This window comes from Heterodontus francisci, chromosome 4 (genome assembly GCF_036365525.1).
Source record: "Heterodontus francisci isolate sHetFra1 chromosome 4, sHetFra1.hap1, whole genome shotgun sequence".
In the NCBI taxonomy this organism is placed as follows: domain Eukaryota; kingdom Metazoa; phylum Chordata; class Chondrichthyes; order Heterodontiformes; family Heterodontidae; genus Heterodontus; species Heterodontus francisci.
The window spans coordinates 156,264,839-156,291,481 of NC_090374.1; the positions used below are offsets into that span (position 1 = coordinate 156,264,839).

The 26,643-nt window shown below is 44.6% G+C and overlaps 1 protein-coding gene across 5 annotated transcripts in view; it reads right to left on the reverse strand.

Moving 5' to 3' along the window:
• Positions 1–26,643, reverse strand: part of LOC137369342 (A disintegrin and metalloproteinase with thrombospondin motifs 3-like) — a 311,469-nt gene that overhangs the window by 34,949 nt on the left and 249,877 nt on the right. For 4 of the 5 annotated variants that reach the window (XR_010974930.1, XM_068030412.1, XM_068030410.1 and 1 more), the window contains 2 exons: positions 23,439–23,519; positions 5,873–6,036 (listed from right to left, as the gene is read on the reverse strand). Coding sequence is in view for 4 of the 5 variants with exons in the window: in XM_068030412.1 (XP_067886513.1) it covers positions 5,873–6,036; positions 23,439–23,519 (245 nt within the window). In the remaining variant the exon portion in view is untranslated. The remainder of the gene's footprint in view (positions 1–5,872; positions 6,037–23,438; positions 23,520–26,643) is intronic. The other variant, XM_068030411.1, reaches the window with a different exon arrangement.

The following is a 26,643-nucleotide window of genomic DNA, read 5'->3' on the forward strand; positions in this document are numbered from 1 at the left end:
TGCACAGAAGAATGGCAGAGACAAACAGTGTTAGAATAAAGGGTAGTTTAGAAACAGGAGGGATCAGACGGGGGTGAAGTATGAGACCGATAAGATGGGTTTGACTACATTCGCGTAAATGGACAGAGCGTGGTAAATACGGTTGGTGAGCTGCACACACAAGTAGCCATATAGCATCATGATATATTGGCAATAACAGAAACCTGGTTCGAACAAGGGGAATAATGGGCAATTAATATTCCTGGCTACAATGTATTCCGGAAAAGATAGGGAATGAAAAAAAAAGGAGCGAGGCAGTGCAAAGATATTATTGCACCATTAGAAGGGGATGATGTACTTCAGGCTTCAAAGACAGAATCTATTTGGGTAAAATTAAGGAATATTACACTGCTGGGTGTACACTACAGGCCACCAAATCGAAAGATAAAACCGAGCAAATTTTCAGGCAAATGGCAGAAAGATATAAGAATTTTCAGTAGTGATAATGGAGGACTTTAATTATCCTAATATAGACTGGGAAAATAATAGTGTAAAGGCAAAGAGGTAGAGGAATTCCTGAAAATGTGTACAAGAGAGCTTCGTCGATCAATATGTTTCCAGCTCCATGAGGAAGGAAGCAGTGTTGGAAATAGTTCCGGGGAATGAAGTGGGGCATATGGAGCATGTTTCAGTGGGAGAACATTTGATAAACAGTGATCACAATATCATCAGGTTTATAATAGTTATGGAAAAGGACAAGGAAAAATAAAAAGGTGAAAATATTCAACTGGAGTAGAATTAATTTCAGTGAGTTAAATGAGCTACTGGCCCATGTGAATTGGAATCAAAGATTGACAGGTAAAACAGTAAATGAGCAATGAGAGGCTTTCAAAGAGGACATAGTATGGGTACAGACAAGACATATGTCCATGTGGGGGAAAAGAAGGGCATCCAAAGATAGAGCTTCCCGATACAAAGGTTAAAATGTAACAGAAAAAGAAGTCTTATCATAAATATCAGGTTCTTTTAGTTCAGTAGAGAACCAAATGCACAGAGGACAACTGGAAAAAGGAAATAAGAGATGTATAGAGCATGTATGAGAATATTCTACAGGATAACATAAAAGGAAACTCAAGTCTTAATCAACATATAAATATTAAAATGATAGTTAAAGGAAGATAGGGCTGATTAGGGACTGAAAAGGAGATCTTTTTTGTGGAGGCAGAGGGCACGACTGAGCTATTAAATGAGTACTTTGTATCTGCCTTCACTAAAGAGGATTCTGCCAATACCATAGTCAAGGAGGAGGTAGTAGAGAAATTGGATAGGATAAAATTAGATAAAGATAATAGAAGAATAGATAAAAGTTTGGTAGGGCTCAAAGTGGAAAAGTCACCTGGTCCAGATGGTGATCCATACTAGGTTGCTGAGGGAAGTAATGGTGGAAATTGTGGAGGCTTTGGTCACAGCCTCACAATTCTCCTTAGATATGGGACTGGTGCTGGGAGACTGGAGGATTACAAATGCCATACTCCTGTTCAAAATAGGAGAGAGGGATAAACTGAGCATCTACAGGCTAAACAGCTTAATCTCAGTGGTGAGGAAACTTTTAAACACAATAATCCAGGACAAAATGAATTGGCACTTGTAACAATATGGGTTAATAAATAAAAGCCAGCATGGATTTGTTAAAGGCAAATTGTGTTTGATTAACTTGATTAATTTCTTTGAAGTAATAACGCAGAGGGTGGATGAGGGTAATATGAATAATGAGTGTGGACTTTCAAAAAGCATTTGCTAAAGTGCCACATACGAACATAAGAAATAGGAGGAGTAGGTCATTCAGCCCCTTGCACCTGTTCCACCAAGGCTTAATTTCTACTTAAATTACACCTACCCACCCTGTACCCATATCCTTTGATTCCCTTAGTATCTAAAATCTATCGATCTCTGACCTGAAAATACTCAATTACTGAGCATCCACAGCTCTGCAGAGTAGAGAATTCCAAAGATTCACAACACTTTCAGTGAAAAAAATTCTCCTCATCTCAGTCCTAAATGGCTGACCCCTTACTCTGAGATTTTGGCAGCTAGTTCTGGATACCCTGGTCAGGAAAAAAATCCTCCCGGCATCAACCCTGTCAAGTCCCTTAAGAATTTTTTATGTTTCAATGAGATAATTTCTTATTCTTCTAAACTCAGGGGAATATACGCATTGTCTACTCAATCTCTCCTCACAGGACAATCCCCCTATCCCAGGAATCAGTCGAGTGAACCTTTGTTGCACTTCCTCTAAGGTAAGTATTTCCTTCCTTAGGTAAGGAGACTAAAACTATACACAAGACTCCAGGTGTGGTCTCACCCAAGACTCCGTACAATTGCAGTAAGACTTCTTTACTCTTATACTTCAGTCGCTTTGTAATAAAGGCTAAGATACCATTTGGTCTCCTAATTGCTTGCTGTATCTGGATGTTAACTTTCTGTGAGTTGGGTACAAGGACATCCAGATCCCTCTGAATACCAACAGTCCCCAGTCTTTCACCATTTAAAAAACATTTTGCTTTTCTATTTTTCCTACCAAATATAACTTCACATTTGTCCACATTATATTCTATCTTCCACATTCTTACCCATTTATTTAACCGAAATCCTTTTGCAGCATGTTTACATCGGCCTCACAGTCTATTTTCCCACCTAAGTTCAGGCATGATCTTTTTGAGTGGTGGAACCAGTAAACCCATGGGATTAAAAGGACAGTGGCTGTATGGATACAAAAATGACAAAGGGCCAGAATGCATAGAGCAGTGGTGAACAGTTGTTTTTCTGACAGGAGGGAGGTATGCAGTGGTGTCCCACAGTGATCAGTGTTGGGACCACTGCTCTTTGTAATATATATTAGTGGCCTGTACTTCAGTAAACAGTGCATAATTTCAAAGTTTGCAGATGACACAAAACTCAGAAATGCACTGAACAGTGAGGAGCATAGTAACAGACTTCTGAAGGACATAGGCAGACTGGTGTATTGGACAGATACATGCCAGACGCAATTTACTGCAGAGAAGTGTGAAGTGATAAATTTTGGTAGAAAGAGCAGAGAGGCAATTTAAACAAAATGATACAATTTTAAAGGGAGTGCAGGAGCAGAGCGATCTGAGGGTGTATATGTACAAGTCTTTGAAGGGTGCAAGGCAAGTGGAAAAGGGTGTTATAAAGCCATAGGGGATTCTTGGCTTTATAAATAAAGGCATAGAGTACAAATGCAAAGAAGTTATGCTAAACCTTTATATACACTGGCTGGACCCTAGCTGGAGTATTGTGTCTCATTCTGGACACCACACTTTAGGAAAGATATCAAGACCTTAGAGAAGGTAAAGAGCAAATTTACTAGAATGGTGCCAGGGATGAAAGACTTCAGTTAATTAGGGTGCAGAGAGAAACGGGAATTGTTCCCCTTCAAATAGAAAGGGCTAAAGAGAGATTTAGTAGAGGTGTTCAAAATCATGAAGGGTTTGATGGGTGAAATAGGAGAAATTGTTTCCAGTGGCATAAAGGTTTGTAACCATTGGATACAGATTTAAGGCAATTGGTAAAAGAACCAGAAGTATCATGAGAAAAAAAATGCATCAAGTTGTTATGATCTTAGATGTACTGCCTGAAGGGAAGCAGCTTCAATAATATTTCAAAAGGGAACTGAATAAATACTAGAAGTGGAAAAAATGCATGGTTATGGGGAAAGAACAGGCAAGTGGGACTAACTGGATAACTCTTTCAAAAAGCTGCACAGATACAATGGGCAGAGCGGCCTGCTTCTGTGCTGTATCATTCTATGAATCTATAACCTTCCTGAGGTGCAGCACCCAAAACTGAATGCAGTACTCCAGATGGGGTCTAACCAAAGCTCTACACAACTGAAGCATCACTTTGTCTCCTTTATATTCCAATGACCTTGAGATAAAGGCCAACTTTGCATTAGCCATTTCGATTGCTTAGAGCATCTGTCTTCAGCATGATGCAAGGACCTACACAGGGCAGTTCACAGTGTACCAATCACCTCATGGTTTTGACCACCCCAGACTTCATCATCAAATGTGGTCCTATCTAATCATGAGCTCAACTTCCAACCCCATGTCCTTTCTATCACCAAGACTGCAAACTTCCATCTCCATAACATTGTCCATTTTTACCCCTGTCTCAGTTTATTTGCTTCTGAAAACCTCATCCATGCTTATGTTACTTCCGGATCCAACTATCCCAATGCTCCCCTGGCCAGCCTCTAGTCTTCGAACCTCAATAAACTGAGCTCTTCCAAAATTCTGCTGCCTACCTCATAACTCACACCAAGTCCCATTCACACACCACCCTGTGCTCTCTGGCCTACAATGGCTCCCAGTTCACCAAATACCTCGATTATAGAATTCTTATCCTTATGTTCAAATCCCTCCATGGCCTCACTCCTTCCTATTTCTATAACTTCCTCCAGCCCTACAACCCTCTAAGAACTCTATTCCTTTAATTCTGGCTTCTTGTGGATTCCCCCTTCCTTTGCCCCATCATGTGCCTTCAGTTTTCTAGGTCCTAAGCTCTAAAATTCCCTCCCTAGACTTTTCCGTCTCCCCACCTCTCTCTCCTCCTTTAAAGTGCTGCTTAAAACCTATATCTTTGGCCAAACCTTTGTGGTTTCCTGTCCTAAAGACTCCTCTTTGACTCATTGTCAATTTTTATCTGATTATGCTGCAATGGAACAGCTTGGGATGTTTTACTAGAATAAAGGCATTACATAAATGTAAACTTGAATTAATGTCAAAGAATTTGGCAAAGAGGTATGCCCGCCACAGGGCTGCTTCCCCCTCCAGGGCATTCAATGAGAAGTCGATATAAACCGTGAAATGTGAACAGCTACCCTGCTAAATCTGTATTGCTCAAAAGATGAAACATCTTGCATGTACAGTTCTCCACCAACGGCCATCTTGATGTATGAGGTCTGAATTGTTTATGCCTAACTAGGACTTTCCTTACATCAATGTTTACCACATATATACAAGTTGTTTTTATTGGAGATAGTATGGGTCAAAGAAAGGAAAATTACACTGTGGTGGCAAGTTCTAAACTACAATCTGGTGGGAATTTTATGCTCTTTCCCGTGTTGGACTTGGAGGTGGGGAGAGCATATAATCGGGCATTTAATGCCCAATTAAGGACCTTATCCTGCCGCTGCCAGAATTAGCCCAGTGGTGGGCAGGCCTGTCACCGCAAGGGGAGCATGCCAAGAAAACCCATGAGGGTTGCTTGCCGGCTCCAGGGGTGGGGTCCCTAGTTAAAAGGTCTGAACAAGGGACCTGACATCAGGAAGGAGGAGGCCCACTGAGAGCCAGTTCCCACTCTTGCTGCCAAGCCCCCTACAACCCCCTCCCCCGCAACCCCAACCCCGCAAAACCCCTCCTGCTGTGACTTACCTGTGGCCTGGTTCAGGGCCTCAGGTGTGTGCTCTACTGGCAGCAGCCACCGCCTCCTAATGGCGCTGCTCAGCTAAGGAGCTGCCGGCCTCTGATTGGCTGCCAGCTCTCAGCAGGCAGGACTTCTTTCACTGGTGCTGTCCACTTGAGTGCCTAATTGGCACTTGATTTGGTAGGCCTTCACCAGAGAAGATGTAGTGGGGCTCTCACCGGTGCTTTTGCCAGTGGTTGAGTACCCTGTCGCCAAGACAAAATCATGACCTTTTTGTGTGCAGTTTCTTGCTAGGAGCTGGGGATCAGTGACTTTGTCCTATTACCTCACAAGTTTCATTTCTATTTATCTGGAATCTTGGGGTGGAAAATGTCCAAAGATTTGAAGTTGTTAACCTTGTCAAAATTCTTGTACTAGAGCTGTATAATATGATAGGAGTTGCACTCACCAGGACTACAACAGCATCATGCAAAGGTCCATCTGTATGAAGAGTTTCTATATCATCCTCCAAGGTGTATGCCCACTCTATGCCCAGTTCAATAAAAACCTTTGTCTTTGGTTTGTCCCCTTTGCCATTTAGAATGTAGTGGCCAGTAGCCTGGTTCTTGATAGCTGAGACATAAAATGAAGGTTTTTGTGTGCAAAAACGGATCACAACATTTATCACAAGCAACTATCACATTATCTCATTCTCTGTTCACAGCAAACCTATGCCTGAATTTTATCAAATTATTCGACTTAAAATACTAAATGAAAGGTTATGAAATTATTGGATGGATTAAGGTAATCACTCAATTTCGAGTTGCTTATATTAATATCTGTTTTAAAACTGTTGCTTATATTGAGTCAGAAGGCTTTTAAACAGATATTAAGAAAACATCTTTACTTAAATAGTCAGAAGAGTACATCTACCTGAGGTGCTGTAACCTGCAGGGCTATGGACCAGGTGCTGGAAGGTGGGATTAGTTTGGGCGGATAGTTTATTCGGCCGGTGCAGACATGATGGGCTGAATGGCCTCCTTATGTGCTGCACTTCTTTTTATGGTTATATGATTTTAGGATATTTACCAGGGAAGGATGATGGGAGAGTATGAAACTGGAAGGGTGTGATAAATTGAACAAGTTAAGGAAATAAAGGAGAGTTAGAGTAATAGAGGAATCAAGGTGTTGGCAGAGTTAGGCTTCCATATAGATAAGCCTTAATAGGCGAGTTAAGTTACTAGAGAAATGAGCTTCAATGGGAGATTTTAGATATTAGAGCATAACATTTGATAGGAGAGTTAGGGTACAGGAAGGTGAGCTATAGGAGAATTAGGGCACTGGAGGAGGTGCTATAGGGGAATTAGGGCACTGGAGGGTGAGCTTTGATGGGAGAGTTAGGGCACTGGAGGGTGAACTTTGATGGGAGAGTTAGGGCACTGGAGGGTGAACTTTGATAGGAGAGTTCGGGCACTGGAGGAGGTGCTATAGGAGAGTTAGGAGTCTAGAGGGTGGGGCTACAGGAGAATTAGGGTAATGGAGGATGAGCTTTGATAAGAGAGTTAGAGCACTGGAGGGTGAGCTTTGATAAGAGAGTTAGGGGACTGGAGGATTAGCTTTGATAGGAGAGTTAAGGTACTGGAGGGTAAGCTTTGACAGGAGAGTTAGGGTAGTGGACGGTGAGCTAAAGGAGAGTTAGGGTAATGGAGGATGAGCTTTGACAGAAGGGAGTTAAAGTACTGGAGGGTGAGCTTCGATAGGGGAGTTAGGGCACTGGAGGGTATGTTTTGATGGTCAAATGACCTTTCCTTGTCCTTGATATTTATGTCCTAATGCTCATGCAGGAAAGGTTACAGATATCTTCATCAAAGTTTACTTTGTTGTTTTTTCTGTACATTGCATGTTTTTATTCTCTCATCCATGCTTTCCCTTTTCTACTGAAGTTGTTCAATCCTGTATGCTGAGATATTGTTTCACAATGGTTGGCTTCTTCTATGATTTTGCTCAAACAACTGTCTTCACGGGTGAGCTTCATCAATGTTAGCAGACAAATTGATAGCCAAGCTCAATTATGATCTAATCTGACATCCACACATGCACTTGCCAGCATGGATCATTGGACAGCTATCACCTCCAGCATGGATCATTGGACAGCTATCACCTCCAGCAGGGATCATTGGACAGCTATCACCTCCAGCAGGGATCATTGGGCAGCAATCACCTCCAGCAGGGATCATTGGACAGCAATCACCTCCAGCAGGGATCATTGGGCAGCAATCACCTCCAGCAGGGATCATTGGGCAGCAATCACCTCCAGCAGGGATCATTGGGCAGCAATCACCTCCAGCAGGGATCATTGGACAGCTATCACCTCCAGCAGGGATCATTAGACAGCTATCACCTCCAGCAGGGATCATTAGACAGCAATCACCTCCAGCAGGGATCATTAGACAGCAATCACCTCCAGCAGGGATCATTGGGCAGCAATCATCACCAGCAGGGATCATTGGACAGCAATCACCTCCAGCAGGGATCATTAGACAGCAATCACCTCCAGCAGGGATCATTGGACAGCAATCACCTCCAGCAGGGATCATTAGACAGCTATCACCTCCAGCAGGGATCATTGGGCAGCAATCACCTCCAGCAGGGATCATTGGGCAGCAATCACCTCCAGCAGGGATCATTAGACAGCTATCACCTCCAGCAGGGATCATTAGACAGCTATCACCTCCAGCAGGGATCATTAGACAGCAATCACCTCCAGCAGGGATCATTAGACAGCTATCACCTCCAGCAGGGATCATTGGGCAGCTATCACCTCCAGCAGGGATCATTGGGCAGCAATCACCTCCAGCAGGGATCATTAGACAGCTATCACCTCCAGCAGGGATCATTAGACAGCTATCACCTCCAGCAGGGATCATTGGGCAGCAATCACCTCCAGCAGGGATCATTAGACAGCTATCACCTCCAGCAGGGATCATTAGACAGCTATCACCTCCAGCAGGGATCATTGGGCAGCAATCACCTCCAGCAGGGATCATTAGACAGCTATCACCTCCAGCCGGGATCATTAGACAGCTATCACCTCCAGCAGGGATCATTGGACAGCTATCACCTCCAGCAGGGATCATTGTTCAACAATCGCCTCCAGCAGGGATCATTGGACAACAATCGCCTCCAGCAGGGATCATTAGACAGCTATCACGTCCAGCAGGGATCATTGGACAACAATCACCTCCAGCAGGGATCATTGGATAGCTATCACCTCCAGCAGGGATCATTGGACAACAATCGTCTCCAGCAGGGATCATTGGACAACAATCACCTCCAGCAGGGATCATTGGACAACAATCACCTCCAGCAGGGATCATTGGATAGCTATCACCTCCAGCAGGGATCATTGGACAACAATCGCCTCCAGCAGGGATCATTGGACAGCAATCGCCTCCAGCAGGGATCATTAGACAGCTATCACCTCCAGCAGGGATCATTGGGCAGCAATCACCTCCAGCAGGGATCATTAGACAGCAATCACCTCCAGCAGGGATCATTAGACAGCAATCACCTCCAGCAGGGATCATTGGACAGCAATCACCTGCAGCAGGGATCATTGGACAACAATCGCCTCCAGCAGGGATCATTGGGCAGCAATCGCCTCCAGCAGGGATCATTGGACAGCAATCACCTCCAGCAGGGATCATTAGACAGCAATCACCTCCAGCAGGGATCATTAGACAGCAATCACCTCCAGCAGGGATCATTAGACAGCTATCACCTCCAGCAGGGATCATTAGACAACAATTACCTCCAGCAGGGATCATTGGGCAGCAATCACCTCCAGCAGGGATCATTGGACAACAATCGCCTCCAGCAGGGATCATTGGACAACAATCGCCTCCAGCAGGGATCATTGGACAGCAATCGCCTCCAGCAGGGATCATTGGACAACAATCGCCTCCAGCAGGGATCATTGGACAGCAATCACCTCCAGCAGGGATCATTAGACAGCAATCACCTCCAGCAGGGATCATTAGACAGCAATCACCTCCAGCAGGGATCATTAGACAGCTATCACCTCCAGCAGGGATCATTAGACAACAATTACCTCCAGCAGGGATCATTGGGCAGCAATCACCTCCAGCCGGGATCATTAGACAGCTATCACCTCCAGCAGGGATCATTAGACAGCTATCACCTCCAGCCGGGATCATTAAACAGCTATCACCTCCAGCAGGGATCATTAGACAGCAATCACCTCCAGCAGGGATCATTAGACAGCAATCACCTCCAGCAGGGATCATTAGACAGCAATCACCTCCAGCAGGGATCATTGGGCAGCAATCACCTCCAGCAGGGATCATTGGGCAGCAATCACCTCCAGCAGGGATCATTAGACAGCAATCACCTCCAGCAGGGATCATTGGACAGCAATCACCTCCAGCAGGGATCATTGGACAGCTATCACCTCCAGCAGGGATCATTGGGCAGCAATCACCTCCAGCAGGGATCATTGGGCAGCAATCACCTCCAGCAGGGATCATTAGACAGCTATCACCTCCAGCAGGGATCATTAGACAGCTATCACCTCCAGCAGGGATCATTAGACAGCAATCACCTCCAGCAGGGATCATTGGACAACAATCGCCTCCAGCAGGGATCATTGGACAACAATCACCTCCAGCAGGGATCATTGGATAGCTATCACCTCCAGCAGGGATCATTGGACAACAATCGCCTCCAGCCGGGATCATTAGACAGCTATCACCTCCAACAGGGATCATTAGACAGCTATCACCTCCAGCAGGGATTATTGGACAACAATCGCCTCCAGCAGGGATCATTGGGCAGCAATCACCTCCAGCAGGGATCATTAGACAGCAATCACCTCCAGCAGGGATCATTGGACAACAATCGTCTCCAGCAGGGATCATTGGACAACAATCGCCGCCAGCAGGGATCATTGGACAACAATCGCCTCCAGCAGGGATCATTGGACAACAATCGCCTCCAGCAGGGATCATTGGATAGCTATCACCTCCAGCAGGGATCATTGGACAACAATCGCCTCCAGCAGGGATCATTGGACAGCAATCGCCTCCAGCAGGGATCATTAGACAGCTATCACCTCCAGCAGGGATCATTGGGCAGCAATCACCTCCAGCAGGGATCATTGGGCAGCAATCACCTCCAGCAGGGATCATTGGGCAGCAATCACCTCCAGCAGGGATCATTAGACAGCTATCACCTCCAGCAGGGATCATTAGACAGCTATCACCTCCAGCAGGGATCATTAGACAGCTATCACCTCCAGCAGGGATCATTAGACAACAATTACCTCCAGCAGGGATCATTAGACAACAATTACCTCCAGCAGGGATCATTGGGCAGCAATCACCTCCAGCAGGGATCATTAGACAGCTATCACCTCCAGCAGGGATCATTAGACAGCTATCACCTCCAGCAGGGATCATTAGACAGCTATCACCTCCAGCAGGGATCATTAGACAGCTATCACCTCCAGCAGGGATCATTAGACAACAATTACCTCCAGCAGGGATCATTAGACAACAATTACCTCCAGCAGGGATCATTGGGCAGCAATCACCTCCAGCAGGGATCATTAGACAGCTATCACCTCCAGCAGGGATCATTAGACAGCAATCACCTCCAGCAGGGATCATTAGACAGCAATCACCTCCAGCAGGGATCATTGGGCAGCAATCACCTCCAGCAGGGATCATTGGGCAGCAATCACCTCCAGCAGGGATCATTGGACAGCAATCACCTCCAGCAGGGATCATTAGACAGCTATCACCTCCAGCAGGGATCATTGGGCAGCAATCACCTCCAGCAGGGATCATTGGGCAGCAATCACCTCCAGCAGGGATCATTAGACAGCTATCACCTCCAGCAGGGATCATTAGACAGCAATCACCTCCAGCAGGGATCATTAGACAGCAATCACCTCCAGCAGGGATCATTAGACAGCTATCACCTCCAGCAGGGATCATTGGGCAGCTATCACCTCCAGCAGGGATCATTGGGCAGCAATCACCTCCAGCAGGGATCATTAGACAGCTATCACCTCCAGCAGGGATCATTAGACAGCTATCACCTCCAGCAGGGATCATTGGGCAGCAATCACCTCCAGCAGGGATCATTAGACAGCTATCACCTCCAGCAGGGATCATTAGACAGCTATCACCTCCAGCAGGGATCATTGGGCAGCAATCACCTCCAGCAGGGATCATTAGACAGCTATCACCTCCAGCAGGGATCATTAGACAGCTATCACCTCCAGCAGGGATCATTGGGCAGCAATCACCTCCAGCAGGGATCATTAGACAGCTATCACCTCCAGCCGGGATCATTAGACAGCTATCACCTCCAGCAGGGATCATTGGGCAGCAATCACCTCCAGCAGGGATCATTAGACAGCTATCACCTCCAGCAGGGATCATTGGGCAGCAATCACCTCCAGCAGGGATCATTGGACAACAATCGCCTCCAGCAGGGATCATTGGGCAGCAATCACCTCCAGCAGGGATCATTGGACAGCTATCACCTCCAGCAGGGATCATTGGACAACAATCGCCTCCAGCAGGGATCATTGGACAACAATCGCCTCCAGCAGGGATCATTAGACAGCTATCACCTCCAGCAGGGATCATTGGACAACAATCGCCTCCAGCAGGGATCATTGGACAACAATCACCTCCAGCAGGGATCATTGGACAACAATCACCTCCAGCAGGGATCATTGGACAGCTATCACCTCCAGCAGGGATCATTGGACAACAATCGCCTCCAGCAGGGATCATTGGACAACAATCGCCTCCAGCCGGGATCATTAGACAGCTATCACCTCCAGCAGGGATCATTAGACAGCTATCACCTCCAGCAGGGATTATTGGACAACAATCGCCTCCAGCAGGGATCATTGGGCAGCAATCACCTCCAGCAGGGATCATTAGACAGCAATCACCTCCAGCAGGGATCATTGGACAACAATCGTCTCCAGCAGGGATCATTGGACAACAATCGCCGCCAGCAGGGATCATTGGACAACAATCGCCTCCAGCAGGGATCATTGGATAGCTATCACCTCCAGCAGGGATCATTGGACAACAATCGCCTCCAGCAGGGATCATTGGACAGCAATCGCCTCCAGCAGGGATCATTAGACAGCTATCACCTCCAGCAGGGATCATTGGGCAGCAATCACCTCCAGCAGGGATCATTAGACAGCAATCACCTCCAGCAGGGATCATTGGACAGCAATCACCTCCAGCAGGGATCATTAGACAGCAATCACCTCCAGCAGGGATCATTAGACAGCAATCACCTCCAGCAGGGATCATTGGACAGCAATCACCTGCAGCAGGGATCATTGGACAACAATCGCCTCCAGCAGGGATCATTGGACAGCAATCGCCTCCAGCAGGGATCATTGGACAGCAATCGCCTCCAGCAGGGATCATTGGACAGCAATCGCCTCCAGCAGGGATCATTGGACAACAATCGCCTCCAGCAGGGATCATTGGACAACAATCGCCTCCAGCAGGGATCATTGGACAGCAATCACCTCCAGCAGGGATCATTGGACAACAATCACCTCCAGCAGGGATCATTGGACAACAATCATTTCCAGCAGGGATCATCAGGCAATAATCAGGAATAAGTGCTTAGCTGATGCTTCACTCATCAACTCAGACAGCACAAAAGAAAACAATAGCATCTCTACCAGTGCCTAGGCAGAGATCGGGTAACTCAACAGAATGGAGAATCGATCCTGCAATCTTTTTACTGTGGATGGCCCACCTACAAACCATTAGGGGAGCTCTCAAATGAAGCAAATTCATTTCCATGCATTCCACTATTCTTCTCCTTCCTGACATACTTAAGACTTTAGGGAGGAATTGTTGACATTGTCTGTTGATATTATTTATCGAATTTTAACAGAAACTTCATTATAAATCAAAGGGTCACATTTCTGAATGTGCATGGCCAATGGCACAGGCCCTAAAAAAATTGGCTTCCAAATTTCACACAATTACTTTGGGTAATTACTGCACATCTGTTGCTGTTATTTTTGGTCACTAGCCTTTTGCTGTTATGGATACAGTGAAAATAACAGCCAGCCTCAGGTTGTTCTGTCTCCATGGGACAAACATTCCTCCTGCATTAACATCACAAAAACAAGTGACACAAATGGGAAATTGTGCATTGAAACTACATTGCCATGGGAAGAATCATTTGAATGGCTGATCACTTTTTTGCATAACTCATTTGGTTACAAAATGGAGCATCTCATTGATAATTGTGTGCCAGGAAAAATTACAATTTATATAGCATCCTTCATATCCTTGGGGCTACTAATGCACAACACAGCCAATGAATTGCCTTTCAGTGTAGTCACTGTTATGTAGGCAAACCCAGGAGCCAATCTGCACACAGCAAGGATCCACCATTAGCAAATGAGATAAATCAGAAGATATGTTGGCTGAGAGGGAACATTGGCCAAGATATTCCCTTCTCTTCTACAAATAGTTCCACAGGATCTTTTATAGCTACCTGAGGAGACAGGTGTGGCCTTGGTTTAATGTCTCATCCAGAAGACTTCACCTCTGACAGTGCAGCACTCCTTCAGCTCTGCACTGACATGTCAGCCTAGTTTGTGTTCTCAAGTCCTGGAGTGGGACTTGAACTGATTCAGTTGAGCCTCTTAGCAACCAAACCAAGCTGACACAATTAGTGCAGAGCAACGGACTATAAGCTAGAGTGCTGCATTTTCATAATGCTACCTGCAAAAATCATAAATCCTGTTCAACTCACTATGTCACCTCTTGTTGCTGCTCCTGACTCCTATCTAATGCTGTTGCTACTCTTGGAACACAAGAACAGGAGGAGGCCATTTAGCCCCTCAAGCATGTTCCTCCATTCAATGAGATCATGGCTGATCTGTAACCTACCCCTGTACAACCTAACTCTGGGACAACTGAATCTGCTGCAATAGGAAGATGGGCGATCCGAATCTCTGGTTTGGTGAATTGGGACTGACTGTAAATGAAGGGAAGGGTGAAAGTACAGTACCAGTGTAAACTGAGGAGACAGCATCAGCATAAACTGGAGGAAGGGCAGTGAGTGTCAGTGTGAACTGGAAGGAGGAAGGAAAAGTGTCAGTGTGAACTGGAAGAATGGGGCAAGAATACCAGTGTGAACTGCAAGGAGGAGGGAAAAGAACCAGCATGAATGGAGGAAGAGTGCCTGCATGAATTGGGGGGTGGGGGAGGGTTGGGCTACAGTGGCAATGTGAATGGGGGGTAAAAGAGGTAATGCATTATTGAAATAAATAACCTGGAAACCCAGTCACCTACAACAAACCAAGTAAATGATTAAACCAAAAATCTGTTCATGAATCCAATAGTCTATTATTCAACCCAAAAATCTCCCACTACAGCTAGTAATTGACTACTAAACCCAGTAATAGCCTATAACAGCTTGGTTGAATGGTGGTTTCTTGCCTGAATCAGATGGTAATAGGTTACAGTCCCAATCCAGAATTGGAGCAATTAATTGAAGCCGGCACTTCGGTGAGTACTGAAGAGCTGCATCGTCAGAGTAGTCGTTTTTCAGTTAAGGTATTAAACTGGCACACTGCCTGTTCCCATGGCAATAATCACCTCGTGTCATGGCTGTCATTCCTGACTTAACCATTGGTTATTCATTTTATTGCTGCTTGTTGAGACCGTGCTGTGTACAAATTGATGCCTCATTTCCCAATATAACAACAGTGACTACTTCAAAAGTAATTAATTGGCTGTAAAGCACTTTCAGTTATACTGAGGATGTCAAGGTGCTATATCAATGCAAGTTCTTGCTTTAAACCCAGTAATTGACTACTACAGCCAGTGATCATCAAAAAAACCCAGTAACTTACTATACAACCCTTCATTAACAATTTAGCCTAATAAACTACTGTTATAACCAGTAAACTACTAATCTAGCTGGAATCTACTGTTATAACAAGTAATCTATCACTGCAGCCTGTGATCTGCTATGAGACAGCCAATAATCCACTAACTTGACCAGTAGTAGTTGTTGTTGTTGTCAGTCCCTCAAAACAAGGACGACCTCTGCCAGGCTTCATGGTTTCTGTGTCCTCAGGTGACTCAGCAAGCCAATCCTAGAGCCACAGATCTTTGAGCAGGAAGAACAGGTGTTGTCCTGAGGAAAGGGAGGTTCTCAAGCCAGGGTTCTGTACTCTCTCCTTCCGCTTTCATCACTTCTCCACAGCAGAGTTTAGGCGGTCAGTTTCCGACTGCGTTGTGGTTGTTGGGTGAGGCAATGTCACATGGTACATTTTGTGGCAAGTTCCATCCATGCACTGAAGTCAATTTGTCCCCTTTTCAATGAGGCCTTCAGAGTGTCTTTAAAGTGTTTTCTCTGTCCTCCTCGAGATCAGGTGCCACCCTTAAGTTGTGAGAAGAGGATCTACTTCGGAAGTCGATTATTTGGCATGTGGCTGCAGTGTCCAGACCAGCGGAGCTGATTTCACATAATCATGGTTGTGATGCTGGAGGAGTTGACTTCAGTGAGGATGCTGGAATTTGTCACCTGTCTTTTCACGTGGCTTTGAGTATCCTGTGCAGACGTCAATGGTGGAAATTCTCCAGCTCCCGGTGATATCTTTGGTAGGTGACCCAAGTCTCACTGCAATATAGTAGGGTGGTGACAACAGCAGCATTGTAGACTAAAGCCTTTGTCCACTTTTGGAGATCTCTAATTTCGAAGATCTGGCTGAGCAATGTTTAGCAGGCTGTGCTAGCACAGCCGATTCTGTGCTGTATCTTCACTTCGATGTCGACCTTTGCAGAAAGGCAGCTGCTGAGATATGGGAAGTGTTCAACGACTTCTGAAGTCTCCCCATCAATATTAATAGCTGGAGGTGTAGGTGCATGTCCGGGGGAAGGCTGGTGGAGGATTTTGGTCTTGCTGATTTTGCTGGTCTTGTTGAGTGAGAGATCAACCTTTTATACATGGAGTTGAAGAGGTTGAGGATGGTCTGAATGTCATTTGCAGTGTGGGTCACAACTGCACAGTCGTTAGCATCTTTCAAGTTGTGGATATGCTGGCGCGTCACCTTAGTCTTGGCTCTAAGCCTGTTGAGATTAAAAAGCTTTCCATCGAGTCAAAACTCAATCACAGCTCCTTGGGGAAGTTGATCACAAATTAGTTCCAAGACTAGGCTGAGGTAGATAGTGAAGAGAGTAGGCGCAATCACACAGCCTTGCTTGACGCCTGTCCGGATCTGAAAGGGCTCGGTCTCCACTCTAATGCAAAGGACACTTGCCGTCATACCATCATGCAAAAGGCACAGAACAATCCCAAATATACAAGGATATAAAAAGTTCAGAAAAGACAGAGAAGGAACAAAGGGAGGTGGGGTGGCAGTACTGATTACGGAAGACATTGTACTGTTGGAAAGGGAGGATGTCCTTGAGGGGGAAAGGACAGAATCAATTTGGTTGGAGTTGAGAAGCAAAAAGGGCATGATTACACTACTAGGGGTATACTATAGGCCTTGAAATAGTGAGAGAGGTAGAGGAGCAAATATGCAGGGAAAACACAGAGATGTGCAAGAACTATAGAGTGGTGATATTGGGGCTCTTTAATTACCATAATGTCAATTGGGATAATGTTAGAGTAAAGGGTAAGGAAGGGGAGGAATTTCTGAAATTTTTTCAGGGGAACTTCCTTGACCAGTATGCTCTTGGTCCAACTAGGAAGGAAGAATTGCTGGATCTGATGCTGGCTGATGAAGGGAGCCAAGTGGGTGAAGTGTCTGTGGGAAACACTTGGATAAGAGTAATCATCATATCATAAGGTTTAGACTCATAATGCAGAAAAGCAAGGAACAAAATAAGGTAGAATGTCTAGATTGGAAGAGGGCTAATTTCAACATAATGAGAAGGGATTTAGTCAGGATAAAACGGAACCAAAGAGTGATAGGAAGAGCTGTATCAGAACAATGGGTTATCTTTAAGGAAGAGATGCTTAAGGTATAGGCTAGGTACATTTCAACAAGGGCAAAAGGTAAGAGAACCAAAAACAGGGCTCCTTGTATGATGAGGGGGATAAAGATTATGATGAATAGACGGTGTATGATGCATGTCAGGTGAATTCTTCCAATGAGAACCAGGCCAGATACAAAAGGTTGAGAGGAAAATAAGACTGGTAAAGACAGAATATGAGAATAGAATGGCAGTCAACATAAAAGGGAACCCAAAAATCTTCGACCGGCATGTAAATAGTAAGCGAGTAGTATGAGGTGGAGTGGGGCCTACGAGGGACAAAGAGGGTAATATATGCTTGTAGGCGCAGGGCAAGGCTAATATAATTAATCAGTACTTTGTATCAGTGTTTTCTAAGGAAGAAGAATCTGATAAAATATCAGTAGAAGCAGAGAGAGTAGAGGCAATGGATAGGCAATGAAAAGGCTGGCTATGCATAAGGTAGATAATTCACCTGCTCCAGATGGCTGGCCTCCCAGGTTGCTAAAGGAAGTGGGAATGGAGATAGCGGAAGGGCTTGCCATAATCTTACATTCTTCCCTGGATATGGGGGAGGTGCCAGAGAATTGGAGAGTGGCAAAGGTGACATCCTTATTCAAGAAAGGGTATAAGGACAGTCCTAGCAACAACAAGCCACTCAGTTTAACATCAGTCATGGGTAAGCTTTTAGAAACAATAATCGGGGGGAAAAAATCAACAGACACTTGGAGAGGTTTTAGTAAATTCAGGATAGCCAACACAGATTTGTAAAAGGGAGATCAAGCTTGACTAATCTAATTGAATTTTTTGATGAAGTAACAAAGAAGGTTGATGAAGGGAATGCAGTAGATGTTGTCTATATGGATTTTAAGAGAGTGTTTGATAAAGCATCACATGAAAGGCTGGTTAACAAAATTGAAGCTCATGGAATAGGAGGGTCAGTGTCCAACTGGATAAAAAAAATTATCTTAGGGACAGAAAACAGCGAGTCACAGTAAATGGTCAGACTGGATGATGATAGACAGTGGTATTTCTTAAGGGTCAGTGCTGGGACCACTGCTTTTTTTGGTACATATAAATGATTTGGATCTTGGAATACAGAGTAGAATCTCAAAATTTGTCGATGCCAAACTTGGAGGTGTGGCAAACAGTAAGAATGATCTGAACCACCTGCAACAGGACATAGATAGGCTAGGAGAATGGGCAGACAAATGGCAGATGGAATTTAATACAGACAAGTGTGAGGTGATGCATTTTGGCAGAAGGAATAGGGAGAGGCAATATATACTTAATGTCACAGTTCTAAAGAGTGTGGAGGAACAGAGGGACCTGGAGGTACATATGCATTGATCTTTGAATGTGGCATTGAGAAAGTGGTTAGTGAAGCATACGGGATCTTGGGCTCCATAAATAGAGGGAAGTTATGCTGAACCTTTATAAAGTTATGGTTAGGTCTCAACTGGAATATTGCATCCAGTTCTGGTCACCACACTTCAGGAAGGATGTTAGGGTCTTTGAAAGGGTGCAGAGGAAATTTACCAGAAAGGCTCCAAGGATGGAGGATTTTAGTTACAAGGTTAGGTTGGAAAAGCTGGGGTTGTTCTCCTTAGTGCAAAGGAGATTGAGGGGAAATTTAATAGAGGTGTATAAGATTATGACAGACATTGATAAGTTAGACAAGGAAAAGCTGTTTCTATTAACCAATGGTACAAGGACTAGGGGACACAGATTGAAGGTTTTGGGCAAGAGATGCAGGAGTAATGTGAGGAAGAGTTTTTTTATGCAGCAGGTGGTAATGACCTGGAGCTCACTGTCCACAAGGGTGGTGGAAACAGAGACAATGATTTCAAAAAGATAGTAACTAGAAGGAAATACATTTGCAGGGTTATGGGGATTGAGCAGGAAAGTGGGATTGACTGGATTGCACTGTGGAGAGCCGGCATGGACTCAATGGGCCGAATGGCCTCTTTCTTTGCCGTAATGGCTCTATGACTGTTAATTTTGCTGGACATCCAAGTCTCTGGAGAACTTTCCAAGGAGCTTTGGAATTGATAGAGCCAAATGACTTAAACAGATCAATAAAGGTACTGTAGAGCTCTTTGTATTATTCCAGACATTTTTCTTGAATTTATCGAGTGATAAAGATCATATCTGTGGTTCTCCTGGATGGCCAGAAACCACATTGGGTCTTTGGAAGAATGTCTTCGCTGATGGTTAGGAGGGGGTTCAGGAGGATTCGTGTGAGAATCTTCCCTCCAGTAGACAGAAGGAGTATGCTTCGCTAGTTCCCACAAATAGATTTATCACCCTTGTTAAAAAGTGAGACAATATTGGCATTGTGGGAGTTGGGTGGTAGTACCTCCTCTTCTCAGATTTTTGTAAAACGGTCTGAGGGTTTAAGTGAGAGTTCAAGACCGCTAGCTTTATAGATCTCTGCAGGAATATTGTCAGGACCACACGCCTTGTTATTCTTCATCTGTTGGATAGACATTTGTATCTCAGCAAGTGTTGGCATCATACTCAAATTTGATCTATCAGGCTGTTGAAGGATTGTTTTGATGGTTTTGTCCAATATTGTAGACTCCCGATTGAGAAGGTTCTGGTAGTGCTCCTTCCAACCGTCTCGGATGGCTGCATCGTCTTGCAGAAGACTATTGCCGTCATCAGCTCAGAGGAGGGAGGGACCATTTGTTTTTGGTTCATAGATGGTCTTGGTGGCTTGGAAGAAGTTGTGCACATCGTGCGGTCTGTGTAGCATTGAATTTCATTGGCCTTCTCTACCCACCACTTATTCTTGATGACACATATTCTCTGAGCTTTGGATTTGAGTAGTAAATATTCTTCTTGTTTCTGCTGTGATCTAGAGTGATTTTGACATATAATGAAGGCTTGGCTTTTCCGATCGAGAATTTTGCGTATTTATCATTCTTGTCGAACCAGTCCTGGTGCCAGAGAGATTCAAGCTCGATCGTCTGGATGCATGTCTCTTGGATCACCAATTTGATCTTGACCCAAAGCCCTTGCACACTGGCATCATTGGAAACAGAGAGCAAGACAGGAAGAAAGTTGCACCTGGAATTGTTCTCTGGTTTTTATATCCTGAAGAGTATGGATGTTAAATCTTCTCCTGGATTTCTTCTAGATCTTCGGTGTCTGGGTGCCAGGCCTATGCTTATGGTGCAGTGTACAAGTATGTGGTCTGTCCAGCATGGCTCAGGTGATGTGCACATCCTTCCTATCCTGGGCTCGGACAATTACATAGTCCAGGAGGTGCTAATGCTTGGATCAGGGGTGTTTCCATGTTGTCTTGTATTTATCTTTCTGACGAAAGAGTGCGTTTGTGACAGTGAGCCCATGTTCATGTGAGGAGGAGGAGACCACTGGCATTTGATTTCTCCACTCTTTCTTTCCCAATGGTACCCTACCAGAGAATATAGTTGTGTCCAACTCTGACATTAAAATCTCTCATTGGAGTCAGCTTTTATTGTTTTGGGACAGCTGTTAGTTCAAAATCCAGATCTGCATAAAAGAGCTCTTTGGTTTTGTCAGTAGAATCGAGAGTGGGAGCATAAGCACCAATGATTGTGGCCCATTGGTTGTGACTAAGCTTAAGACATAGGGTCCTGAGCCATTTGTTAATGCCAATTGGAGGTTCCGTAAGTATATCTGCAGTTCTATTTTTGATGGCGAACCCAACTCCATAGATATGATGATCCTCCTCTGGTTTCCCCTTCCAGATGAAAGTGTGTCCTCCTCCTCCCTCTCTAAGTTGGCCTTCTTCAGGGAGTCTTGAAAGCTCCTGAGAAACAATGGTGGTTCTCCTTTCAGGGCATTCACTGTTTAGATTGTCCATAAAGTTGCGCACATTCCAGGTGCAGAAATTCTTTTTTTTTTTGCTACTGTGTATTTTCGACTGCAAGGATGGTGGTCCCACCGGGTGCAGTTCCACAGTCAGGACAATTTGGGACAGTCAATTCTAGCTCCTTCCTAAAGTAAGGTGAGCAGAAGGAACCCTAAAAATGACTGCTAGTACCAGGGAGTTACTCCTGTCCCAAATCCAAGAACTCAGCGACCATCAGGTATCCTCCGCCTATGTGCTGATTTGTGACTAGAGAGCTCCAGGTTCCACTCGTCCATCGCCATAGGGCTTTTCGGTGTCCCTGGCAGAGGATTGCGCATGCCATCTTTTAACGTGAGGAAGTCGGTGTGCAGTCGACAACTGTACAATCTTGATGGGTTTCCAATCTTTATCCAATGGCATGGCAAGCCATGAAGACTGAAGAGTGCCAATCCCACTGCTGCCTTTATCCGCCTTCACAGCCATTGATATACACAAGCACCTCATTCATCTGCCTCTTCTGTTGTTGGGGACTTGAAATGCATGTTTTTATTGAGGTTCATCCCTCTAGATCTGCCCAGATCAGCATAGCAGGCTCACTTCGTGCAGGCTTTAGTTGGGATAGTCTTGATGGAAAGACAAGGTGTGAGCAGAACCACAACCAGTCCCGCCACCCTGAGATGTGAGGCTGAGTACCATTGGAAAGATGCTACTCGGCAGAGCCCTTGAGCCAGTAATCTACTCTCAAAGCAATCTATTACCACAGCTGTTGGTCTACTGCTAAGCCCAGGAAAAGACTGCAACCAGTCATCTACCAGTAAATCCAATATTCTACTAACCCAGTACTTAGTCACCAAACTCAGTAACCTGCTACCACTTTCAATAATATGTAACTAAACTGAGAAATTTATTACAGTAATGTATGAATTCCAGTAATTTACTGCAGTACACTGCATGATCCCAGGCAATGATGATCTCATAGCACTAAATACAGTTCGATGGATTTACAGTCCTACAGAGCAAATCACAGCTGTATCCTTTGAAAAAACCTATCCCAATGCTGAGTTCTCTATCTGACTGTCCCAAAGCCAAGCTCCCTGCTCGCCAATCCCAAACTTGAGCTTTGTATCCACCTCTCTGAAACCTGAGTGAGCTCTCTGTCTGCCGTAGCCAAACCTGAGCTCTCTGACAGGCCTAGCTTCTCTGCTTGAAATGACTTTGATCAGGTTTCTTGGCTTGGCACTGCATCAGGATACCCCAAATGGGCCACTTTGTTCGTCCAGTGCCAGGCAGGCCCCAGGGCAGGCCTTCAGTTTATGCTGATTTAGCTGATCTCAGGATTGGCTGTGGAACGACTAATGTTGGCTTCAGGACCCCTCAGGAAGGGGCTTTCCAGCTGGAGCTGCATATGTGCAGACATCGAGTGAGGATGGGATTAGGGTTTGCGTGTCATGCAATCTATGACCGAACAGCCAGCAGAAGCATACCATTTAGGCTCTGATATGAATAATGAACACTTGAGCAAGATACAGCAGGCAGAGTAGTGTTCTTAGAACGGTATCCCAACAAGAAGACAACACCTTTAGGAAAAAACCTGCAGATAAAAAGCGAAGGTAGTATAGCTTTGTATTTCAGCACTGATGAGCTTATGGAACTTTCATCATAGCAACATGTTATTTCTGAGCAATGTCATTGTAGTTTCTTAACAATCAAGTCATTGAAGTAGTTTGATAATAAATGCAATATGCTTATTAATGAAAACAATATATATATATAGTAAAATATAAGGGCTAATTTTATAAAGTTGCTTCTGATGCAAAGCCTTGACAACTGGGAATGCATATCAGGAATTTAGATGTGAACCACCAATGATTTTATGTATGTGGATGAAAAATCATGTGACAACAGATGCCTGCATTCCTGATACCATTCTGCACAGGTGCATGCCCTCACCGGCAGGGCGTGTTTTATAAAATGAGCCCTGCATAGTTCAGAAGAGGCATTGCACCCTTTGAATATATGTTAGTTAACATTAGGAGATCTTTGCAACAGTAATGAATGTATTCAGATTAGTGTTTAAAATGTAATCTGTTACTTCACTGAGTAAACTTGTCAAGCAATGGCAGGTTAGTACTCACCAAGAATGTGAGGAGAAACCTCGTCTTCTTGGATGAACACATGTCTAGAACCAGGTGGGATGTCAAACATCTTTAAGTAGCCTTTGCATGTGTTAAGGTCAATGATAGAAGCAAAAAGAAAGAAAACATAGTGGTTACTATGGCATTTTGGGGGAATTTTGGTTTGAAGTAGGCATCAAAAAGCTAACATACATTTTGCAATTTCTGGTTAAAATAGCCAACCAGTCTTGTGACATGCTGCACACATACGACTAGGTCAAATGTTCCTCTGTGCCCAGGAGGAAAAACAACGTACGTGTTTGTCACAAGATCCGTTGACCGTTCAGCTTCTGATGTGATGACATACTAGCCCTGAGTGTTCACTGAGCCAGTAGATGGACTGAATGATGAGCAAGAGTTGCAAAATGAATGCTCTGATGCCCCTTCCTCTGCTCCTCATGATTACTTACCAAAAAGAACTCTCGAGTGCCTTGATTCAGAGATATCAAGGTTTCTAGCTCCCTTGGGTAAAATGAATGCTCCTCTGGTTCGCCCTTAAACAAAATGGTTTTGTCAGTTTTACTGGTGACTGTTTTCTTTTCATTGACTACCAATGTGATCATTATGTAAAACAAAGTAACTCTAACTCAAATGAGGAAGAGTTAATGACACATGTATCCAGTGAAAGACACCAGAAACAGTTACTAGAACAGTTGATCATAGTCAATGTAAAAAAAAAAGACTGAAATCATAAGTGTGATAAATGTCCAGCTCAGGCCAGACTGGATACTTGCAAACATGTTTTCCCAAGGTTCCAAGTTCGTTTTGGTATCTCTTGCTTAATTTTTTACCTGTTGAAAGAGTTTGGGTAGTGGTTAGCCGCAGCAGAGTCACCCCAAGTTACGGTTAAAAGAGTCATTTCTGAACCTTGGTGACTTTCTCCTTTACCATAATATACAAGGTTCTCTCTAATTTATACTATACAACATATTCATTACAGAAGCAAGTAACAATCACAGGATTTGTTCTAGGCTTTGAGTTATTAAAGTCTAGTGCTGGCCTGCCTCTGCCTCGGCTCAAGGTCCAAGTCTTTGAACACAGACAAAGTTACTTCCATATGTCCAGGGAAATCTGTCTTTACCACGTAAATTTGCAAAAGAGGCCACAATGGAGATATTCGAAATGGACCTCCAGACAAGATTCACAACAGAGTTAGACAATCCTGCCTATTTCTGTAAATGTTATCATCATTTGATTTTTTTTTCAAATTGGTTCAACAACTGTTGCAAATTAATCAGACTTCAGGTCACTGATGAAACAAGCAGATCATGGAAGCTGTGTTTCCTGGGAAACAGTTCTATAATTTTCCTTAGGGAAAGGAGACAACAGTCAGAGAAGACACAGCTATTTTATCAATTATCGTAAGAATATAAGAGCATAAGAAGTAAGTGCAGGATTAGGGCAGACAGCCTTGAACCTGCTCCACATTCAATAAGATTACGGCTGTACTTCTTCATTAACTCCTTCCCTAGATTCATGGTTCATGCGTTGCCATCAAGGTCACTAATGACAACCACATGGCACGTATGAATAGGAAACACTTTCATTTCATCAGTGTACAAGTGGTGTCAGATCACAAGAACAGAAAAATGCAGGTGACTGCATGATATTCTGGAAACAGCAATAATGCCTTTATTTTGCACCAATCCACATCACTAGCACTATTCCAAAGAGGTGGCAGTCTATTCGCACAAATTTAGAACCCTGAAGAGAGGCCACCACAAAGTACGGTAAGGTTCATTACCTCAAGCCAAATACAATATTGGTATCCTTAAAAAAAAGCTTTTTTGTATTTACATTATCTGGATGTCTTGCTCTACAATTCTGAGGAGGTGTTGGAGACGATCAGCATTAGTTGCATTCTACATTAAATTTGTTATCCGAAGATGGATGATCCCTTCAGTAAGAGAACCAGGCAGGTTAGCCTGCTGCTTTGGTAGTGGGGGAAAAGCAGAAGTTGGCAATGAGATGAAACAAGGAAGACTGGTGTGCTAACTATTGACCAAAATGACATTAGCTAACATCTATAAATGTGGTCATGCCTGAACAGTCCGATAGCTTTCCACATTATACAGTGGCCCAGTAACTAACATGGTCTATCTAGGCAGAACTGCATCCCCCCCAATGTCCCACACCTCCAATGTTAATGTGTCACTTCTGGTAATAAATTTGCACTCTTGCGCTGCATTTTACATGTCAAAACTATGGTGGTCCGCGCTCGTTGCGGAGCCGCCGCAATATTAAATGCGCCGACTCATTTAAATGACCGAGGCGGACAGCCCCCCCCCCACCCCGACGACGTAGAGGGGGCGGAAGGTCCATTCCTGGCAATGGTGTCAGGCGCCACTGCGCAGGCCCCAATGACATTTTTAAAGGACTTCGAGACCTTTTTCTTTAGTTCAAATCTTTAAAGGGGTAGTCAGTTAAAAGCTATTCAAAAAAATTAAATAAATGTTTCTAGCCCCTCTCCCATATGCCCCCCCCAATAACCATACAATTCATTCTTTGCCCTCTCCACCCCAAACAAAACTTACCATGTGTGCCTAACCTTCCCCCACCCAAGGTTCATAAACTTTTAACTTCAACCCTTCCCACCATCCCCTACACCAATCAAATTAGTTTGACCCCACTCACTCCCCCTGCCCCCCGCACTGAAATACATACCTGCTCTCCCCCCACCACCCCCCACCAATGTCCCGCATCAGATCTCCAGATAGAGATCGTAAGGCAAGGGAGTGCCAGCCACCAGCACCAATATCGGAGTGGGATGGACAGCGGGAGTGGGTAAGTAATTAATTGGTTAACTTACATTTATTTAAATATGTAAATTTGGCCCATCACCAAGTGGCAGGGGGCCACCATGATGCCTCACCGCCGCCAGCAATATCGAGCCAGGCCTTCCTGGCTTGAGGCCCATGGCGAGCCTCTGCCTGAGGCATTTGCTGGTCCCCGCCCCCGGCCCCCCACCCCGCCGCCACGACCCCCAATGTTGGGAGGCTGTAAAATCCAGCCCTATATTTTAAGGGAAGTACAACCAGTTTATCTCCCTGCTTATATTTCATGCATTTAAATGCATAATGTTTATTTGTCCTTGGTGTGAGGGCATGGTTTGTGTCATCTCCCTATTCCTTCCATGCACCATCTCAGTGGGACAGGTAAATGCAGT